This window comes from Pantherophis guttatus, chromosome 3 (genome assembly GCF_059756535.1).
Source record: "Pantherophis guttatus breed Tessera chromosome 3, ASM5975653v1, whole genome shotgun sequence".
Classification (NCBI taxonomy): domain Eukaryota; kingdom Metazoa; phylum Chordata; class Lepidosauria; order Squamata; family Colubridae; genus Pantherophis; species Pantherophis guttatus.
In genome coordinates, this window is record NC_142065.1 from 104,932,815 (window position 1) to 104,954,958 (window position 22,144).

A 22,144-nucleotide genomic window follows, 5' to 3' on the forward strand; every position below is an offset into this window, starting at 1 on the left:
TAAAAACGAAGGGGGAGGACAATCCTAAACCAAAGCATCCATTGAACTGGACTATGGAATGCCAGGCGGTATTTGAAAAACTTAAACGACTGTTCTCAGCAGAACCAATTCTAAAACACCCAGACACGGAGAAACCATTTGTCATACAAACAGATGCCAGCAATGTGGCAATAGGAGTGGTCCTGCTTCAGAAGAATGAGCAAGACCAACTACAACCCTGTGCTTACACATCCAAAAAGTTGAATGAGACTGAGCAAAGATGGGCCATTTGGGAGAAAGAGGTTTATGCAGTTCATTGGGCATTGTTAACCTGGAGGCACTTCCTAGAAGGTAGTAAGACTCCTTTTGAAGTCTGGACTGATCATAAAAATCTAGGAGCCCTAAAGACCCCAAGGAAATTCTCCCCAAAACAAGTACGATGGGCTCAGTACTTTAAACAGTTTGATTTTACTCTAAAATATCTCCCGGGGGAGAAAAACTTTCTGGCAGATGCGCTATCCAGAAAACCGTAATACCATAGTGCAAAGTCAGACGTAATCAAACCCATAGTACAAAACAATCAACTAGCTGCTAAAGTAGTCACCAGATCCCAGGCAATACAAGAGACATTGATGGGCAATGACTCCACCCAAAATTTTAAACAAGCATTGGCCACTGATGAATGTTTTTGAACAACAAATCCAGTTGTCTGATGAAAGAAGACTTGGCTTGGGTGGGGGGGAAGTTGTATGTTCCTGGCAGCCAAAGACTATGCTTAATGGTAAGGTGCCACGACTCCAAATTAGCTGGACATTTTGGGTTTGTGAAAACTTTACACCTGATTAAAAGACAATTTTGGTGGCCATCACTAAAAAAGGACATAGAAAGCTATGTAGCTAGCTGCCCCATTTGTGCAGCAGCAAAAAGACGCCAGGGGAAATCCCCAGAACTATTGCAGAAGGTAGCTGAACCTTCAGCGCCTTGGAGAGAGATTGCTATGGATTTCATCATGGACTTGCCAAACAGTGAGGAAAATACTGTTATTTGGGTCATGACAGACCTATTTTCAAAACAGGCCCATTTTATACTCTGCCAAAAGATCCCAACTGCTAAAAGTTTAGCCAAATTATTCCTAATACACATTTATCGACTTCATGGGGCTCCACAAAGGATCATCTCCGACAGAGGGGCTCAATTCTCCTCCAACTTTTGGAGGGCGTTTTTGGGCTTACTTGGTACTGGCCAGGGGTTGAGCACATCCTTTCATCCTTGTACTAATGGTAATTCTGAAATGTTGAACTCGGTGCTAGAACAATATTTAAGATGTTTCATTAATTTTCAACAGGATAACTGGACCGAACTTTTGTCTTTTGCTGAAGTTGCGTTTAATAATGCTGTCCATTCAAGCACTGGTTTTACTCCTTTTAGAGTAGCGACAGGCCAGGATTTCAGTCCCATGCCTGAACTACCCACGGAAGAACCCACCATCCCCTCACTTAAGGAGTGGATGGATAATTTGCAAAATATGTGGCCAGTGGTTAGACTAGCTTTAAACGAAGCTAGAGAAGCTTTTAAGATTCAAGCTGACAAGAAAAGGATGGAACCCAAACCTTTTCATGTTGGAGACAGAGTATACTTATCTACAAAATTCCTGAAATCATTACAACCATCGAAAAAACTAGGGCCAAAGTTCATTGGACCTTTCCCCATCACTAGAATCATCAATCCAGTAGCAGTTGAACTACTCCTTCCAAAAACGGTATCATCACTTGTAAATCAAATTTCACCACTAGGGGGTGGTGAATCCATGGTAAGAGGGAAAGGCAGAAAGGAAAAGTTCAAACACCAATCAACATCATGATCATCATCATCATCATCATTAATGGAGCTCCATTAACTTTAGAAAATGCATAAGGAGTCAAATCTTGCTGGTCTTTCCTTCCTATAATACTATCATTCTCCAAATGGTCACAATATTTCCCACTGAAGCATATTTACTTCATCTTGCATTAAATTCTTTCATTGGTTTTTCATCACTTTCAAAGTGATGGTCACTATCTTTTTTAACATTCTCATTGTTTATGGCTCTTGACATCCTATCATTTTTTGTCCTATTTCATCTCTATGATCACACCAAGACTGTCTCTGTCATAAAGACAAGTTTTAAAAACACTTGTTATACTTGCCTGGAAGCCCTTAAACTTCTTATTCACAGGCTTGTTATTTTTATCATTGAAATAATTTTGCTTATCTTATTGCTATCTTTCACCATTCTTTTGTTTATTCCTATATATAAAGATTGTAAATTTTATTTATGCTGACTATAAACTTCTCTGAATGAATTTTTGGCTGAAGAAATAATGTTCTATTGATCTTCATTTTCATATTTTAAAAGCAATTTGTGACATTTGAGACAAATTCTCTTTCCAGCTCCAAATCTCAGTTAAGGGTAGATTACCTCAATCACACAGTTCTGAGACTCTCCAAGACCTAAAAACTTGATTGGGAGGGAGAGGGGAATTGTTTAAGAATTTGTGGATCTCTAATATATTCTTAAGCATGGGAAAACACAAGTTTAATAAATGTCTAATTTAGGATTGAATATCAAAGCTTGTTCTGTATTTGCTACTCTGGTAGCCTTGGAAACCAGCAGCAACAAAAAGCCCATGATGAACATTCAACAGTGGAAGATAGAACTTGTTTTGATGTTGTGTTTCCAAAATGCTTTTATTTTCAGCAGCCAGTTATAGGCACCATATAATATCACATCCTAGTGAGGGCATCCCCCCCCCCAATAATAGCACTTAGATTTATAGATGACTCCACAGTGCTTTATAATGAATTATTTCCCTGGATAACTGCTCTGTCACTTGTTGAAATAAGGTATAGGTCCTCTGTCAAATAAATAGAGGGTATTGCTTAAAAAAGCTACTTGTCAGTCTCTGTGTCAGCTGTTGCCTTCAGAAGCAAACAGAAATTAAAAACCAAACAAATATTTTTTTGTGTGATTTTTAAGAAATTGGATGGGAGTGGGAGGGAGGAGAGAGAGAGAGAGCGCACTCTAAGTTTTTCTTCTTTCTGAAATTAATCACATATTCTCAAAATTTTGACTTAAAATAAATTAAGATTTTACAAATTGTATTTTATGCCTATTGTGATATTAGAATGTCATGTTGTTCTACAATCCATAATCGATATATTTTTAAAAAATATTTATTACAGCTAACAATTTTTCCTTCACAAAATGAGATAAATGATAATAAACAATGGCAATAAATATCATCATATCCAGCAATATTCTTTGTCACCAAAGCATTTATCTTCAATACTATCTAATATAGTGTATCAAAAAGTAATATACAAGCTTTTACACAAGATTAATTGTAACAAAACTCAACCTCTTATAGGCTAAACAATATCTTGACAATATCAGTTCCCTTTTGCCTCCATTGATAAAAAATTAATAACTGATTTATCACTACATATATAGTTGATGTATTTTGAGCCCTTGCCACTTTCACTCTATTTCAGAGACTGAGACATGAAATACTGTAACTCTCTGTAAGGAACAAGGATATTCATCTCCACTAGATGGCAACAAAATATTCCCAAAGAATATCTAGTTTTTATCCACCCTGCTGCCCCATGGCTCCATATGTTTATAATGTGGATAGGCCAACCCCTGTTAAACCCTTTTGTGAAAAGTAAGAGATTCCAATAGCTTTGAGAACAATGGATCTTCTTTTTACAGGAGATTCATTTCCATAAGGTCACCCTGCTGGAAATATGCCATTTCTCTGTCAGTATAAATTAGCTTCTGAGAAAGCTTCACAGTCAGGCTGAACTATTCAAGCTTATATTTTTATGACAAAATAGTATGAGTAGATATCATTTGGAAGGATTAGTTGAAACTAAGTTTGGCTCAACTCAATCAAACTTTCATTTATCAAATAGTGTCTTCACGTCAGGTTGCGATAATAAAATCCAAAATTGGATGAACTACCATTCAAGATTCTCAGGAACAATGAGCAATTATCAAGAAAGTTAACTGTTTGATAAAAGTAAAGAACAAGATGCAAAAAAAAAAAAGATGTATGCTTTATCTAAGTGTTAAAGATCTATCTATCCTCAATATTACAAGATATACACTTTAAAAGGTTTCAAAATTATAAGCAATTTTAGAGCTTAGAGCCTCCGTGTAAAAACCAAACCCTGCACGTAGCAGGTAGCTGTCAAATCTGCAATTTCACAAAGGAACTCTTGTAGATAGATATGCTTCTATTATTACCAGATTTACTTGTTCAATGACATGCTAATCATCTGAAGTGTTCTTTGAATGGGGCTTGGCTCTGGTGACATCATGAAAATATTCATGTTGGGATATTACAGCAAGAAAGGAATTTACAGCTTTCCAATGGTATTGGATTACAGTTCCCAAAAACCTCAGGCAGGAAGGCAAACAATGTGAAAAAATTGGAAGTTGTCTATAATTAATCTACTGAATTAAATCTCTAATTGCTGCAAATATTTATAATTTGCATTGCAATCCCAACAGGGTATCAAGATCCTCCCCCAAAATATATACTAGATCAAATCAGGGCATCTAAACCAGAGGTGGTATTCAGCAGGTTCTGACCAGTTCTGGAGAACCAGTAGCAGAAATTTTGAGTAGTTCGGAGAACCGGTAAATACCACCTCTGACTGGCCCTGCCCCCATCTATTCTCTGCCTCCCAAGTCCCAGCTGATTGGGAGGAAATGGGGATTTTGCAGTAACCTTCCCCTGGGGTGGGGTGGGAATGGAGATTTTACAGTATCCTTCCCCTGCCACGCCCACCAAGCGATGCCACACCCACCAAGCCAGTAGTAAAAAATTTTGAATTCCACCACTGATCTAAATATCTAAAAAGTATAATGATATGCGGAAGTGTATGAGGGCTACTAAACAGTTTTAACCACATTTGAGGAAGCTGGAGTTTTAATAAGTAGCAGATATTTTGTTTTCAGACTGCATTGCAGATCAGCATTTGGGAATGAATTAATAGAAATATGAATTAATCACAGGCAAGATCTAGAAAACACATAAATGTTGTCATCTGGAGAGAGGGAAGGAGGGAGGGAGAGATATTAATGGTTTCATGGGGAAAAGGAAAGTTTATTAAAAGGAACATGACAAATTCATTGCACAGATCCATATAAAACACGGTAAAACAGGATACATTGCCCTATAAAAATATCCAGTAAAACAAGTTATATTCCACATATGGGGCTTTTATTAAACCGGGTTTCAGAATTTAGAAGAAAAAAAACATTACATATAGCTTGAGAGAATATTCTAGGGTGGTTAGGCAGTTCTCAGGTAGAAAAATATTCAGATTCATCCTCCAGGACCTAACAGCATTAGTTGTTAGATTAAATTTATCTTGCAATTCATTGTGCAAAACTTGGTGTTTCAGCAGCAGTCAAGCTCAATCATAGCCCATTCAGAGCAAAAACTCTCCAGACCATAAGTCAGCAGTTTATGCTGCAGGGCCCTTCTCTAGATCAGGTCAAGATTATTAGTGGAGGTAGGGTCATTAAACAAAATGCAAATTTTAACCAGTGATCAAAGACTGCCCTGCCTTAGCATATGGACCTAACTGAGCAACCATTTTAAGAGTCGCTTCCAATATCAGAATTCCCTCCAAGCAGAACTGTGCTTGCTACCTTTAGAAACTGAAGTAAATGAAATTTACTGGATCTGACTGGGCATTCTCTCTCCGCTCTAAATACATGGACTAAACTGTTGTAATATTCTAAACCTAGTTATGTGTTTTGTTTGTAAAGGTTATATTACAAAATGAAAGTGTCTACATTCACCATACTCTTCCACAATCCTTTTTTAATCCCGTGAATACCCCGTGCGGTATCAATTCTGACCGTATGCAGAACCTAGAGCATGCCAAAGAGGTTCTGCTGCCTGCAAAGACTTCCAAACTCAACTTAGCAACAAACATCTCTCACTCTTGCAAATCCTGAACTCAGAAGACAAATGGCCATTCGCCCGTGCTGTCATGATGAGTTTTTGTAATGGAATATGGGAATGACCTTGGGGAAAGGGGAGAAGACATGCTGCTAGGAAACAATCAGACAAGAGATGCAGAAGCCCCCGTTTTAGGAATCTCTTGGTTTTGAAAGATCAATACAGATAGTCCTCGCTCAAGGACCAGTCATTTTACATCTGCTTGAAGTCACCAAATAGCTGTTTTACAGCCCGTAAAGCACCTCCAGCCCTCATAAATGGTCATACCACCATCCCCAGTAACATAATTGCATATTGGGTGGGTCAGTTTTATAACCAGTCATAGTATTCCACAGTCAAGCGATTGCAATTCTATTCTTTTTTTTTTTTTTTTTGCAGTTTCTGGCAAAAGCACCCGTTCAAATGAACAGGTTCGCTTAATGACCATTGCAAAAAAAAAAAAAAGTCAAAATGTTACTTTCAGTCATGTGGCTTTACAATCCAGTCATTGTGATTTACAATCACAATGGCTTACGAATGTAATTCTGGGTTCAATTATAGATATAAATCGAGGACTACCTATAATGATTGTCACTATTGTCAGCCCTACCGGGTAAATTTTCATGGAGCCATCCCCAAGCCTGATGACACAACTGGGTTTTGAGGGATCTTCGGAAGGTCAAAAATGATGAAGCCAGTCCCACTTCGGGGGAGAGGGTATTTTCATAAGACAGGTGCCACAGCAGAGAAGGCCTGCCACCTAGAGCCTGCCAAATGTAGCTCCCTAGCTGGTAGGACTCATAACATGCCTTCTCTGCTGATGGGAATGGCAAATGTAATCAGGAAGAAGCAGATCAAAACCTTGAATTGAACCTGGAAACAAACTGGTAACCAATGAAGCTTGCAGAACAGATAGTCATGTGTCTTTCTACCAGAAAGACACATAACTATCCATACTACTGCATTTTGTAGTTGAAGTTTCTGAATACTTTTAAAGGGCAGCTCCATGTAGAACGCATTACAACAGTTGAACAGGGAGGTGACTAGGACATGAGTGACCATGAGTAGAGCCGCCCCCCCAATCTAGAAACAGCCATAACTGGTGCTCAATATGAAGTTGTACAAAGGGTCTCCTAGCTGTGATTGCTATCTGCTCTCTGAGCAGGAAATGTGAGTCTTGGAAGATCCCCCAAGTTGCACATCGGTCTACTTGGGACAGTGAAATCCCACACAGCACCACTGATAGCATAGTCCTAGAACTGACAGTGACCCAAATCCAGAGCAATTCAACCTTGTCGATGTTCAGTTGAAGTCTATTGCTCCATATCCAAACCCTCACAACCTCCAGACACCAGGATAAGACTTTCACAGCATCACTTAATTTGCCAGGGGCACAGATGTAAAATTGGGTATGATTAGCACACTGATGATACTTCACCCCAAGGTGACAGATAAGCTTACCCAGCAGCCTCATGTAAAGTTTGAATAGGAGTGGAGAGAGCACCAACCCATTTGGCACCCTACTCAGTAGAGGCTGAGATCTTTCCTCCCCAATTACCACAGACTGGAACTGACCCAAGAGAAAGGAACTCTCTCCAACATCCGACATAGAATAACCAAGGGTGTCATGATCACAAAAAAATCTGAATTGAGGCTAAATCTGTTGATCAATAATCCACTATACCCCAACCTGTTCCTATTGCATTTATAAAAAAAAATCCAAGCTTTTCTTCTTCTTTTTAGTGCGGTCAAAGAGAATTAGATCTTGAAAATTACATCAGGAATGGAGCTTCAGAGCCACCCATGATATGAACAATTCAGGCCCAGACAGTCTGTTTTACACAGATAAATGAGAATCTGCCATACTAATCTTGGTTTTAATGAGAACCTACAATGGATTCATCCAGCTGTTAATGTTTTCATCTATGTGGTTCATAACACAGAATGCGCTCATTACTAAACAGCTTCAGTTAATAAATGTCCCTATAGAGCAGCGCTGGCTGGGGGATTCTGGGAGTTGAAGTCCACCCATCTTCAAGCTTCCAAGGTTGAGAAACACTGCTATAGAGCTTGTATCTGTCTGTATATAGTATTCCTTCAGGTGAAAGAATGACATAAAATAAAACAAATAAGAACATAATTACTTTATAGAGAAGTAGAGCTTCCAAAATCAATTTTAAAAAATAATAATAATCAAAGATCAGCCCAATTTGGCTAGCATTCCATTTTGATTAAAACATGCTTAAAACCCTATCCTAAGTGGAAAAGAACAACTTTATTTTTCCTCCCAAAACAGAAATATAACTCTAACAAAGAGATGGGTTGATTATGTGATTTCTCAATGTACTTCAAAGTATTTTAAATTTCAACAATTGCCAGTTATTTCATTTCTATTCTTTTTTATAACAGCATGAGGTACTTTAGGCTATTATTAATACTAGCACCCCACACACCTGAATTCTCACTAAGCTAATCATTATTTCAATTTAAAATGGATTTGGGAAACAATTGGAACAATTGGACAAAGCATCTTAAACTGGCTAGAAACTATAAGGGCTCAATTGTAAATAATTTTAAAAGGATATCATCCTTAGTCATTCTCAGCATGGCTCATACATAACCACACCTCATCTCTAAACGACTGTAAACTGTTAAAATCAGTTTTAATTATATTTTAACAGTTTTCACATTTACTTTTTTAAATGCAGTAATTATATCACCAAACTGATTAACAGTAAGTTTCCAGCCATGAAGTGTTTGTATCTCTCTCTTTCACATACATACACACACAAACACACACACCTTGGAAAGGTGCTTAGCTGAGCACAGCAAGCGGGTTGGTTAGATTTTAAGCCCCAATACTTAGATGTTGAGTTCTGTGTCAATAAAAACTGTCTCAGTGATGTTGAAGGACATTTATCAGCTCTGTCTTGGTTTCTTTCCAACTTGTTCAATATAAGGAAGTGGACTGGCTATTTTGAGGAGCTAGCTCTCCATGCATTGTTTGCTTTAATGATGCCCAATTGTGCTTCCCATTTCAAATACTAATAGATGCTCTTTTCTTCCTTGAAGCTGAATTCAGCTGAAGTGGAGTTAACATTATCTGGCAGTCACATCACAGCATGAAAAAGCCCCAGCAAAATACCTGCATATTGAAACTTTTCCAGCAATCACTGACCTTCCCAAAGGAGCCAAGAAAGAGAACAGCCAACAACAGCCTGAAAGGTCCCAAGCCTTTTGGGACCAACTATCAAGAATAAAGGAACCAGCAGTGGAGAAATGCACTGCAATGGTTTGCCATTGCTTTCTTTCTAGGGCTGAAAGAGTGTGACTGGCCCAAGGTCACTTTGCAGCTTTCATACCTAATATGGAACCAGAACTCATGGTTTCCTGTACAGTTTCTAACCTGGTAGATTAACCGTTGCATCTTTCTCCCCTCTATTATTTTGAATAACATTTAAAGGGATTCAAACTACTGGTATATATTATTCACCAGGTTTCCAGGGCATCTTTCAATAACATTTCAATAAAAGAGAAATAAAAATAAAGAAAACCCCACAGTTGTGATCTATTTTCCCCTCTCATTTAATTGATAAATCTTAATTTTGTATTATTGTGGTCCACATTGTAGTCCAATTATTGTAACTAAGTATACCATTTTTTGTATCACTGCTCTATTCAGAAAATTATTTCTAACAATATTTACAATGAAAGAATCTTCTGTTTTGCCACACTTTCATACAGATTTTCAAATTCATCTTAAGTGTCTAGTTTTGATGGTTATTGTTTTGTGTCAAGTAATTGCAGAGTTACCCAATACAAAAGCATACTAGACTGTGATTAAGAGGTTTTAAATGCCCACGTCAGCATAGCTCGCTCATAATAAGAGGTTTTGATTGTAGAAGATCAAACCAGCCAAACCAGCCATAGGCTCAATGATTTCCAGATGTTTACAGACATTTACTGCAATAATCAGAAAATTTTAGACAAGTTTTTTAAGGGAAAGGTTAAAAAACATACAGTATGTTATAGCTGAATCAATAACTTCTATCAAATTAGATTGTGTATTGAGAATCTGAATGAATGAGTGAAAAGAGAATCTTTCTTCTTGTGATAATAATATTCTTAGTGGAAATTCACCAGAAATCCAGAGTGTGATAGTAGGATACTAAGTAATCTAAATCTCCCCCCATCGAAAACTTTAAATCTTCTTTTACTTTACTTTTTAGCATCCATCAATTACCTGACAGGTGACAAAGCTACAGGCATCAGATGGTAAGAAGAATCAGTTCACTGACTGCGGTACAATTTAAAGTTGCTTTTTTTCCTACACAATATCATAATTAGCATAATTTCCTTTTAAATGAACACAGTGATGTCATTTCCTGCCTTTGTGTGAAAACAGTGAGAGGAATGCATAGAAAGAATTTGAAACTGAGAAAGTTAAAAGTAGGAAAAGTAATTCTAGGAAAAAATAGGAAAACTCACTCTAATCTGCTATACTATAAGCACCTTTATACACTGCCAGGTAGACATCCTGTGACAGGAATTTAATTGATTTTGAGTGAATGAGTTTAGTCTTTTCTGTGCATCATCAAAGCAAGAAGAATAGAATATTAATTGGGCCTGAAGACTAACACAATTGTAGTTTGGGAAATATTAATACCAGTATCTCTTAGATAATATATTATGCAATGTTTTATCTATTCATTAAAACGATTACTTCCCATTAAAAAGAACCTTAAATTGATTAATTCTAATTTTAGCTTATCTAACTTGACTGACAATTAAGAAATATAATTTCACTTATTTAATAACTGTTATTCTAATGGGCCAACATGGCTAGAAACACTGAACAATTACTCAGAAACTAACAGTGTTAAAGACAATAAAACGTTTAAACAATTCATCTGAGAATATAACATCAGTTTCCTCAGGTAATCAAAACAAAAAAATTAAATGCAATAGAGAAAAGACAAGTTAATTTTTCCAAAGAAAACACTTCAAATCATAATCTCTATGAAGGAAGCAATCTGGCTCAGAAACAGAACTAAAAAAACAATTATACCTTCAGCCAAATCCATATGTTTGTCCTCCATTTCATCTGTCACCGCTAAATCCTGTTCTTCTCTCCGGTTCAAAACCTTAGAAAGGCTGCCAGAGATTGTAGAGAAGAAACCACGAATAAAGTAACTGTCCTGCTCACTACCTTCTGGTTGCAGAAGAGGTTTTGGATTTCTGTCTCTCCACTGTGGAGCAGGTTCAGAGATAGACCTGCAGAAGGGAACCCGAAATGTCCTTGCTGCTGGCATAGCAACCCTTTCTTCAGGATCTTCTTGACAGCCATCAGCAATTAATGTTTGCGGTCTCAAGGGCTGTTCATCAGCCTTTGATGCATCTGTTCTCTTAGTCATCTTCCAATGAAATCGAGGAGGAGTCTGCCATCGATAAGTTCCAAGAAGCTTTGCTAAATCCAAACCTGCATCTTCATATAACTTTTTACTCTTCACTTGGTGATACCAGTGATAGTCCTTCAAGCTACATCCTATTTTTGTAGTGTTGCCATCCTGCTCTGAAACAGATCTCTGAAAAAGTGCAGGACTAGGGTATTTCTTAAAAACACTCATTTCTCACCAATAGCTTCAGGAACCTCAATTTACACATTTATTTAATAAACATATTGATACTCATTGAGATTCCCACCTGAGCAACTTCTGCTGTGCAGTAGTAGATATCCTTGAAGACTTGCTACTGAATAAATCTAGTTCAGACTCAAATCTCAATTCTCAGTATCTTCAATTACATAGATGCCGCTGAAAAAGCACAAAATTAGTGTCTATCAAAAAGTAATTATTTTCAGCTGAAACAGCTTGCAAGTGACTTTTCAGTTCCTGGGTTCACTTCTGCAGACTTTCAGGAAGTGACCAAAAAGGGGGAGTGGGGTGGAAATAGTAACCTTCAACAAAGAAGTGACAAACCAATTACAGTTCTGCTTTCCATTTCTAACTACAGTATAAAAATAGAAGATAAAAAATACCTTTAGCTTTCATATAGTAACATCAAGCAGAACTGCCACAAAGATCTTGATAAGAAAAATATGTTGCATCAGGATGAAGAATTGACAGTGATATCGGTTGGAAATGTTTCAATTACTGAATAATTCAGTATATATTTTATATTTACCATAAAGTTTTGCAAATCCAGATCAGGAATCAGATCCACAAGAACCTAATAGAGTCATTCTTCCAAAGACGCTTATAAATGCACTGCAGCAAAGAAAAGGAAACAGCAGCTGAAAGGAATAATGCTGCAAAGGAAAATATGCACATAGAAGGAGAAATAAGAGGGGAGGTAAGTGGTGTTTAGTCAATTACTGACCAAAGCAAAGAAGCAGACCATTTGGAGGGAAAATCTTGTGGCAAATGAAACATAAAAAATGTGCATATTTTTAAAGTGAGCAGGATTTTTGTTTTTATAAATCTAATTAGAATCAGTAGACTGGAAAGTAATATCCTATCTAGTTAAAGTAAAAGAAAAATTGCCACCTTCAGAATTTGGGGAACAGCTGACTATATTAAATTTGCTAAAGAAAGCTTATCTTCTAACAGACACAAGCCAAGTTTCAGTCAGATTATAACAATATGGTCACTAAGCCTAGAAAATATGGGATTTACAGTGGGAACATTTTAAGGCTCTTGGCAGACATAATCAATGTTTTCATTATTCAAAACAATTATCTACTTTGGAAAACCAATAAAAACAGACCATTTCATCACATATTCTTGAGCTACTCCTTTTATCAGCTGCCTACTGATGCTCCACAAAGCCATTTTTGAGCTCAGAGAACTGTTTTTCAAGCAAAAATGCGCTTTATGACTTGGCAGATTTCTGATGCCCTACTTTTTCACAAAAACCACTCACATTAAAAAGGTGTGAAGAAAAATCATGGCATTTATTCATTTATATTTAGATAAGGTACAGTATATGGGTATCAAGGTAATTCTATGAGGCATATAGAGGATCAAAACACAACTAAAAATCAGCATCCAGAAAAACAGTAATATAATGAAGGGTTAAATGAAGGGTTAAAAAAAAGCAATTTTGAATTGCTAAAACAATAACTAAACTAACGAATCAACAGAGCTTGCTTAATCTCATAGCCAAATCAAGATAAACTTTACCCATCCACATTTTCAGGTCTGAGGGGCTAAAGCAAGAAGGGGCTGTATTTCTTGTGCTGTGAAACACCAACTTCTTGGTTGAGATCAGGTTAGTTAAGCCCCTTTTTGATGATGTTTTGGAAGCTTTTAAAGACAGGCTTATTCCAGAGTATCATCTCCTGATTTTAATACACCATCTTCATTTTCAATTTTTATTTTTTGTAGTTTCCAGCTTCAGTGGTGTTGTTTTACTGTTTATATAGCTGATATGGACGCTATGAACACTATGGATGTAAACAAAAACCAATATTGCTGATTTTACCTATATTTTTTCAGACTCCCAGGAGGCCTAGTCACATAAAAATATGGCCTAAAACCTGAAGGCTATCTTTTATCTATCATTTTACTTTTTGGAAAGAACCATGCCAAACTGCTTACTGAAATAAAAACAGGGAATGGAAAAAGCAGAAATGGGAAAAAAATATTACTATGAGACTTTTGTCATTTCTTATAAACGTATAAATGTTTGGCAACAAATGCAGATGTCAATTAGGGAAGAGATGCATTACATAAACACCACTGGGGGAAAGTCCATCAAAGGAGAAAAGAAAAATAGCATTGTCTGTGTCGTTTTTGAACTCAGAATCTGGCTACTATGTATTCTGAAAATGATTCATTGGTGTCTCATTGTGTCTCATTCTTTGTGGCTTAATCTAGACTACTTAGTAGCTAAAAGGAAACTTCATGAAAAATGCCAAATTCACTTTATAAATCAAACTTGGCATGGAATTCTTTGACATTCATTACACTGCCATTAATACTAATAAGCTTCTTTTAAAATAAATAACTTATTAAAATCAATGATGTATCATAGTGATTGATGCAATTGTTTTAGAAACAGTAAATATGTTCACTCTACACTTGATCTCAGCCCAAAGGCTGAGAAATAGTACTTTGTACTGATTAATGATCATTATAAAAATGAGGATGAAGTAAGGATGCTCTCCACTTATTCATGTCAACACATTTTCAAACATGGAGCTGCTTCCATTATCAATTGCAGTTTTTGACATTATTTTTTTAGGTTTAAAGTCCGCCTTTTCTCCAGAAGCTCAAAATGGCCCACATGTTATCATCATTTTGTACTAATAAGCCTAGGTTAGGATGTGAGAGAGTAAGTCTCCATGATTAAGGGTAAATTTGGCTGTCAATAGTTATGAAAGTGCCTCTGTTTAATCAGTCTTCCAGACTAAAAGGTCATATTAGATTCTATAGAGTCTGCAGCAAAGAGGAAATCCATGTCTTCATTAAAGAGAGTAAGATTTGCAAGATATGAAATCTGATTAATGTAGTTATAGTACCATTCCCACACACTCAAAAAATTATCTTACGATGCTCCATTAAGTCATACTGACTACTGATGATTCCATGGCTAAAAAGCTATACAAGCCATCCCGATCTGTTGGCCTCACAGGTAAACAGGACAGGAATCACAACCAGATGAGTTAATTCTACTTTATTGTAACTACATTGCTATATAGACAGAATCTTGCAAATCTGAAAATACATTTCTAGCTCCGTCTCCTTTATAGTCCAAGTAACTAGAAAAGATCCCTTCTGAACCTCTTGCTCTGTTCACTATCCAGCTGTGGACTTTACTGTCTACTTTAACCAGGGTTTGCTGCCTTTGGTAGCAAACCACATTTTACTCTTAAACCTAAAAATTGATTTTCGGTCTACATAAATCACTACATAAAGCTTCTTTTGAAAGTAGGCAACTCTTGCATTTCTACAATCACAAGTGACTGATCATATCTGATATTGAGGCCTAGACACCTTATTCTACTTCTTGAAGAGCTAGCTTGGGAGGAGTCATGTCTGAACAGGGAATAATAAATGTACACAGTAGATAATCTCCCCTGAGCACATATAAATGTGGTACAGTCAGAAATTCTGGAAATATTAGACTTCACAAGCACACTTTTCCCTGAATGTTCTTTAATCACTTTTGACCATGGATAGAACAGTTTTCACCATTAGTTTTTAAAATATCAGAGGTTCCTTCAAAACTGGGAACAAGCATATTTATTGTCATGAGATCTGCCTCTTATGTCATCAGTTGTCAGAAGGATTGACTATCTGTTGGATGAATCACTGGTACATATCCTTATATGGCACTAACAATGGAAAGAAATACTTTCTGCCAATTGTCAGAAGAAAGAACTAAGTAATACTTTTCATTCAAAAACATGGTGAATATGGATTCCAAGGTTAAGCAAACATAATGAAATTTAGAAAAAGGAAACAAGTGATTAATCAGGATATGGTCTCCTTGGAAGAGTCTGGAAATACTAACAGAGAGCTAATGGAATCATTTATTGATTTAGAAAGCAGCTCTTTCATCCACGTTTTTAGAGCAGATATCAAAAGGTATATTGAGATTGAGACCATCATGTAACACAGGGGGACAGAACTTTTTTTCACAAGTGATTATATTGTCAGCACAGCAGTTGAAATAACAGTGTCAAGGGAGATAAAAATCCAAGGGTCATCCATCCTCTTTCAATGTGTCTTTTTCAACCTAAGCAAAAGTTGAAGGCCACAGTAATTTTGTTTCTTGATGCTATAAGCACTTATTTTCTGTTTTGACCATGTACCAGATCTCAAAGCCTATAGGCTGTTTATTACAGGGCTCAGAAGACTGTCACAGGGATGCATGTCCAAATATTGTAGCCTCATCTTGGTTTTTGTTGTTGTTTCAATTCCATTTAAAAATTCAAGTTAGGTAAACCATACATATATTCACATACAGCTGCAATCTGCCTCAAGCTGACCGCAGTAATAAGTGTTCAAATTGTGGAGCATTCATATCTGAGACATTTGAGAGCTGCTAAATGTTAATGAAAAATGATTAAGCAGAAAAAGAGAGGATGCAAGGCAGGGATCTCTTTCACTCCTTAAATTACAGTGCAGCACTTATTTTGCTCATGCCTTTACCTAGTTCCAGGATGACTTACATGGGACCTCTTTCAGTTTATCCTCACAGTAACCTCCCTCTGAAGTAAGTTGGGCTTGTAATAAATAAACTGTAATAAGTAAAACTTAATCTATGTACCCTAAAGGAAGGTAAAATTGTTTCCCCCAAGTAATTACCCAGTGAGAGCTGCAGGTATCCATGTTGAAACATGTAGATTTTTCAAGCTTAGTCATGGCTTGGGAGGAGTGACTTGCACCATTAATTTTAATTACTTTCAAAATGTCTTAACAGAACTCTCCCTTTCAATGTACACGTTTCTTCCTTGTTTCTGTTTCTACTGGTAAAAACAAATGTGTGTGGAGAATCAAAGGAGGTTGTTGTGTTTTGTTCACTGCTCTCTTTTGGAGGAATTGTAATTCTTCAATTTATAGTTATCTTCCTTTTAGATAAATATAATATCTAAGAAAGACAACCACTGTATTAGCATACTTAACTGGAATCAAAAAAGTGAAACAATTTAGATTCTTTGATATCAGGAAGAAAAAATAGTGATGATTTAAGAATGATCTAGACTTCTACCATCTGGCTCATTAAAATACTCAACTGTTTTGTAGTGTTTGTCTTCCTGCAAATCAGTGTAGCTTCCTGATTTGTGCAGAAATGTTGAATTACATCTGTGGCTGCATACAAATTGATCCAATCTGTGAACATGGTTTCTTAGCAATAAATGCCAAAAGTACTCATAATTATTTGTTCTTTGTATATCATTCATCTGAGATTTCCTCATGTTGTATCTCTCTTGCAAGTTTTGACATTCTTACTCAAGAAACCTTTAATATGGGAGAGAAGGATATTCTAACTTAGCTGCATTGTGATAAAACAGTGATTGCAACAAGTCAGATGTGACTTTCCATTCTAATCCAAGAAGAAATAAATTTCTTTAATGTCAATATCATCTAGTAAAACCAATGCATCTACAGATAAGAGAAAGAATAACATTTACACTAATAGAATAATATTTATATGAATATCTTATTTTTTAAATTTATCTTTGCATGCACTTTTATTTGAATAAGTAGCAACCTGAGATTTAGAAAATAGATTGGGAACTGGCATAGTATACAAACTCATTTCTTACGTTTTTACATTTTTATGTTTAGATTTTTATCTTTCAAAGACATGCCAGATAATTTGAAATAAATTAATTAAAACATTAAATTACATTGTAGCATCCTACACAATCTACTAGTGGGAATGAAGCCCAAATTTCAGAGGCAGCAGTACCATAACAAAAAGCTGAAGAGCAACTATAACATTCTTTATATCTTAAATGCACAGGAAATACCAACAAGGACCTGTAAATGTGGCAGAAAAATGAGAGACTGAGATGCAAAGGAAGAAGCTAGTTTCTCTTTTTGGCAATCATATTATATTCATTTGTTAAAATCAAGTTCACAGAAAACTGAAGAAGTGTTATCATCATAGGTGAAATTATTCTCCAAAAACATTTGAAGAGATAGTTGCTTTTGGTCATTTAGATACAAGCAGAATAAATAGATGAACTTTTTGCTAAACAACTAACAACAATGTAGGAAATATACCAAAGTAGTAATGAGAGACTTTAACTACCATGATATCAATGGGAGACAAACTCTGCAGCGAGTGGGAGATCAAACAGATTCCTAACCAACCCAGCTGACAACTTTCTCATACAAAAAGTAGAGGAGGGAACTAGAAAAAAAGCTACATTAGACCTAAATCTTACTAATAGAGAAGAAGTGGGAGGGAGATGAAATTGCCGGAACTTTGGGGAACGGTGACCCAGTCATATTGGAATTCAATATAATACAAACACAAGCAATAGAACATAATACAGGCAGTGTCTCAAACTTTAAAAGAGCTGATTTTAACAAACTCAGAGAGAGCCCAAGAAAAATTCCATGGATGAAAATCCTAAAGGGGAAAACAACTCAAGAAGTCTGGGAAACTCTGAAAAATATGATCATAAAAGCCGAGTCTAGCACAATGCCACTGAAAAAGAAAAACAAGAAATCCAAGAAGAAACCAACATGGTTGCACAAAGATCTCTCTGATAAACTGAAAGACAAAAAGGACAAGTACAAAAAAATGGAAAGAGGGACACATAACTAAGGCAGAATACAAGCATATAGTCCAAATCTGCAAAGATGAAGTCAGGAAAGCTAAGGCTCAGAATGAACAAAGACTTGCAACAAAAGTTAAAGATAATTTTTTAAAAAGTTTCTTTCAACATATAAATAACAAGGAAACATAAAACATATAAAAAAGACAAGGAAACAGTAGGTCTACTTCTCTAACACAGAAGATGGCAAGGAAGTAACTGGCAGTAGAGCGAAAGCAGAGCTTTGCATCAGTCTTCATGCAAAAAGAAACTATAGCCTAACCTACCTATAGCCCAAATCTAACTTAATAGATAGACTAGAAATAAAAATTAAAATAAGCAAGACAATGGTTAGGGAACACCTAACTGATCTTGACGAATATAAATCACCGAGACCTGATGGTTTACATCCCAGAGTTCTGAAGGAGCTGGCAGATGTTATCTCAGAACCATTGTACCATATCTTTCAAAAATCTTGGAACACCAGGGAATTACCTGAGGATTGGAAAAGAGTGATGTGCTTCCCATCTTCAAAAAAGATGAGCATTTTTCAAGAATGCTCTGAAAGGGTGAAGATATGTTTATATTCATTCAGGAAAAAATACTCTTACTTCAAAATTTGGTGCAGGTTGTCTTTGACTTATGATCATTCATTTAATGACTGTTCAAAGTTATGAAGGTGCTGAAAATAGTTGACTTATGAGCAGTCCTCACCCTTATCACCAGGGGTGAAATGCTTCCGGTTCGGACCAGATGGCCCGATCTGATAGTGATGGCGGCGGGCGGTAGCAAAAATCCCTGTGCGCCCCCCTCCAATGCCCAACTGAGCTGGGCAATCATCAGAGGCTTTTTTTTTATTTTTAAAAGCATTTTTTCTACAACCTCTTCAGCTGAAAAAATGCTTTTAAAAGTTTTTTTTTAAAAGCCTATGATGATCACGCAGCTCAGCTGGGACTGTCAGAGGCTTTTAAAAGCATTTATTTTACAACCTCTTCGGCAGAAAAAATGGTTTTAAAAGTAAAAAAAAAAAAGTTGGCCACACCCACCCAGTCACATTACCTCCCACCAAGCCACGCCCACAGAACCGGTAGTAACAAATTTTACATTTCACCACTGCTTATCACTATCACAGTGTCTGCACAGTCACATGATTAAAATTCAGGCTTTTGGCCATCAGCATGTATTTACAATGGTTGCAGCATCCTGGGGTCACATGATCAACATTTGTGACCTTCCCAGTGGGCTTCTCAAAATCAAAATCAATGGAGGATTTGCTTAATATCCATGACAAAAAAAGGTTGTAAACTTGAGTGTGAGTTGTTTCACTTACTGATAGAAATTTTGGTCCCGACTGTGGTTATAAGTCGAGAACTCCCTATATTATTTTGAATATTCACTGATATCACTAGTCCAATGTTACTGGTCTTACATCATTTTATTATTTACTGCATTAGCTACTAGTGACAATGAAAAGAGCAGAATTTAGAGACAGCAACAGTAAGTGATGGAAAAAGCTGAAGTGCAAATAAAGTCTGAAAATCCCTTTAATTTATACCCCAATGGAAACATTCTTGTATCTCAAGCGCTAAAACAAATAAACAGTTATCACAGCCCTTCAATGTTTTTCTAGGAAGTGGGAGAGTTCTTCAGGATAATGTTTTTATTATTTAAAGGAGACTGGGCAGAAGACATATAGCCCACTCATTATTTTTTCCTACTATCGATACTTCTATTCTTTATTTTAAAGATGCAGTCAATTAAAGAAGAAAAATAAAGTAGCTACATAAAATGGTGTTCAATGGGAAGCATTAAAAGCCCTCTGTAATGTTATACGGGAATAAACTTGGAAGACAAGGAGAAGAGCCACAACCACAGAATGGTTGGATAAGCGGTAGCTGAGACTGCAGAAGGAATATGGGCATGACAAATGTCTCAGAACGGATTTTTGAAAGCTTCTTGGACTCTAAAGATGATGGGGGAAATGTACTTTCAGATTTGCAATATTTTGTTAATGTAACCTTAGAATAAAGTAGAATTAGTTCATCTGGGCATACTTCCTATCTGGACTACCTCGCAAGGCTGACATCATCTATGCCCGAAATCTACATCAAAATTACAAGTGCATGTATTTACACATGTCTACACTATTTAGCTTAATTTCTGCCTCAATTTCAATTATATAATAGTTTCAGGCAGTTACCTCCTATTGGGTCCCATCCCAAATGTCTGAACCTTAACTCCCAGAATTCCCCAGCATGATTTTGCTGAAAATTTTAGGAGTTCACATATCAAGAGGTCACACACAAGATTGAGGAAAGCTGTTTTCAGAGTTATAATCAACACTTAACAGAATTTTCAGTGAGGCTGAAAAGAAAAAAACTCATTGTCATCTCATGAACTTACATAGCTGACTCGAACCTGGCTCAATCCACCACTGCCAGCAGTATATATCCTATATAAGAAATGCAATGCACAATCAAATCATATTATTATTATTTTGCTTTGCTCATATAATATAAATAGATCTCCTTCTTTCTTCTTCCCCATACCTTACACATTTATGACAGCCACATCCTCTAAGACAGCTTGTCAAATTTAACAGACTTAATTCAAGCAGCCTTCATTTCAGGCATATGCTATTAAAAGACTGGCATAGCAGGCTAACAGGACATTATACAACTGACATCAAAAACATTGTAAACTGTGAGTAGGTAGAAGGGAGCTGAATTTCCTGTCTATAAGCAACATCTGTAGAGTTATCTCTAGCTATATATAGAGAAAGGAAGTTACAAACTGCTCCCAACTAATATTTAATTGCCAGATTACAGTTATTTTCTCCCTCTAAGATTATTAAAATGCCCCAAAAAGAGTGATATTTCATTCATTGAAGCATTAAGTCACATACTGTGGCTAATCCTAAAAGTATAATTAATTGACAGTTCCCAGAAGTCATCATTGTATTCTTGACAAAACCATCAACTCATCAAAATTGCATGGCTGCTGAACAAATAGAGTGATATAGCCTCTGGTTATGCCTGCGACATCATGCATCACTGCTGTCCTAGACATTTAATTGTTAAATATTCCAGACTATTGTGCTAGTGGAAAGTGGAGTCATAGGGCATAAGACCACTGGGAGCACTCCAGCATGAGAAGCTGTAGTTGCCTGGAGTTACCATAAGCTTCAATTTGTTTAGTAACTAACAGCATCTGTAACCAGGACAAAAGGTACAGAAAATAGAACAGAGAGTTCTACTTTAAATTTGCTCTTGGAATTTTGATGGTAAAAGGTGAATTTAGTTACTAAACCAATTGTCTAGGACAGCAATGATGCATGATGTTGCAGGCATGGCCAGAGGCTGTTCAACTCTATTCAGTTGTAACTCTTTAAGGGTTCACTAGAAAGTTATCTTTATGGCCCTACAGGAAGTGAAAAAGAGGCAAAATGTATGAAGGAATACATGGCTTCTTTCAAATCTGTCTGTGGCACCAACCCCAGTTGTACCCTATAGTTTGTTTGTTTGTTTGTTTGTTTGTTTGTTTGTTTAAACAAAGGAAAGAAAAGGTATTTGGAAAAAAAGTGACTCCTGGCAGCTGCTGGGAGAATTAAAAACATGGTTGCCAGAATCATGTGAGATCATATGTTGCTGGCACAAAAAGCTGAGTCACTTGACTGAGAGAAGTGATGGCTGCACCATTTGTTCAAGAAAACAGGGAGTCTCTGTATGATTACTAATATGTTCTAACTTGAGAATTTTGCTGTAACCATCAATCAACCTGACACATTTCTTATCTGGCTTCATTTTCATTTCCGAATAGAATTCTTATTCTTCTATTGAGTGTTGTAGAAACTCCTTATAATTCTTTGTTAAGGTCCAAATTTGACAGA

General features: G+C 36.4%; 1 protein-coding gene across 5 annotated transcripts in view; it reads right to left on the bottom strand.

Annotated features, from left to right (window-relative positions):
* Window positions 1-22,144, bottom strand: part of RASAL2 (RAS protein activator like 2) — a 235,918-nt gene that overhangs the window by 136,662 nt on the left and 77,112 nt on the right. Inside the window, exon 1 of one of the 5 annotated variants that reach the window (XM_087890146.1) lies at window positions 11,047-11,605. The exons of the other annotated variants lie outside the window; for them this stretch is intronic. Coding sequence (XP_087746272.1) covers window positions 11,047-11,605 — 559 coding nt within the window. Of the gene's footprint in view, window positions 1-11,046; window positions 11,606-22,144 lie in introns of those variants that run through there. 5 annotated transcript variants of the gene reach the window in all.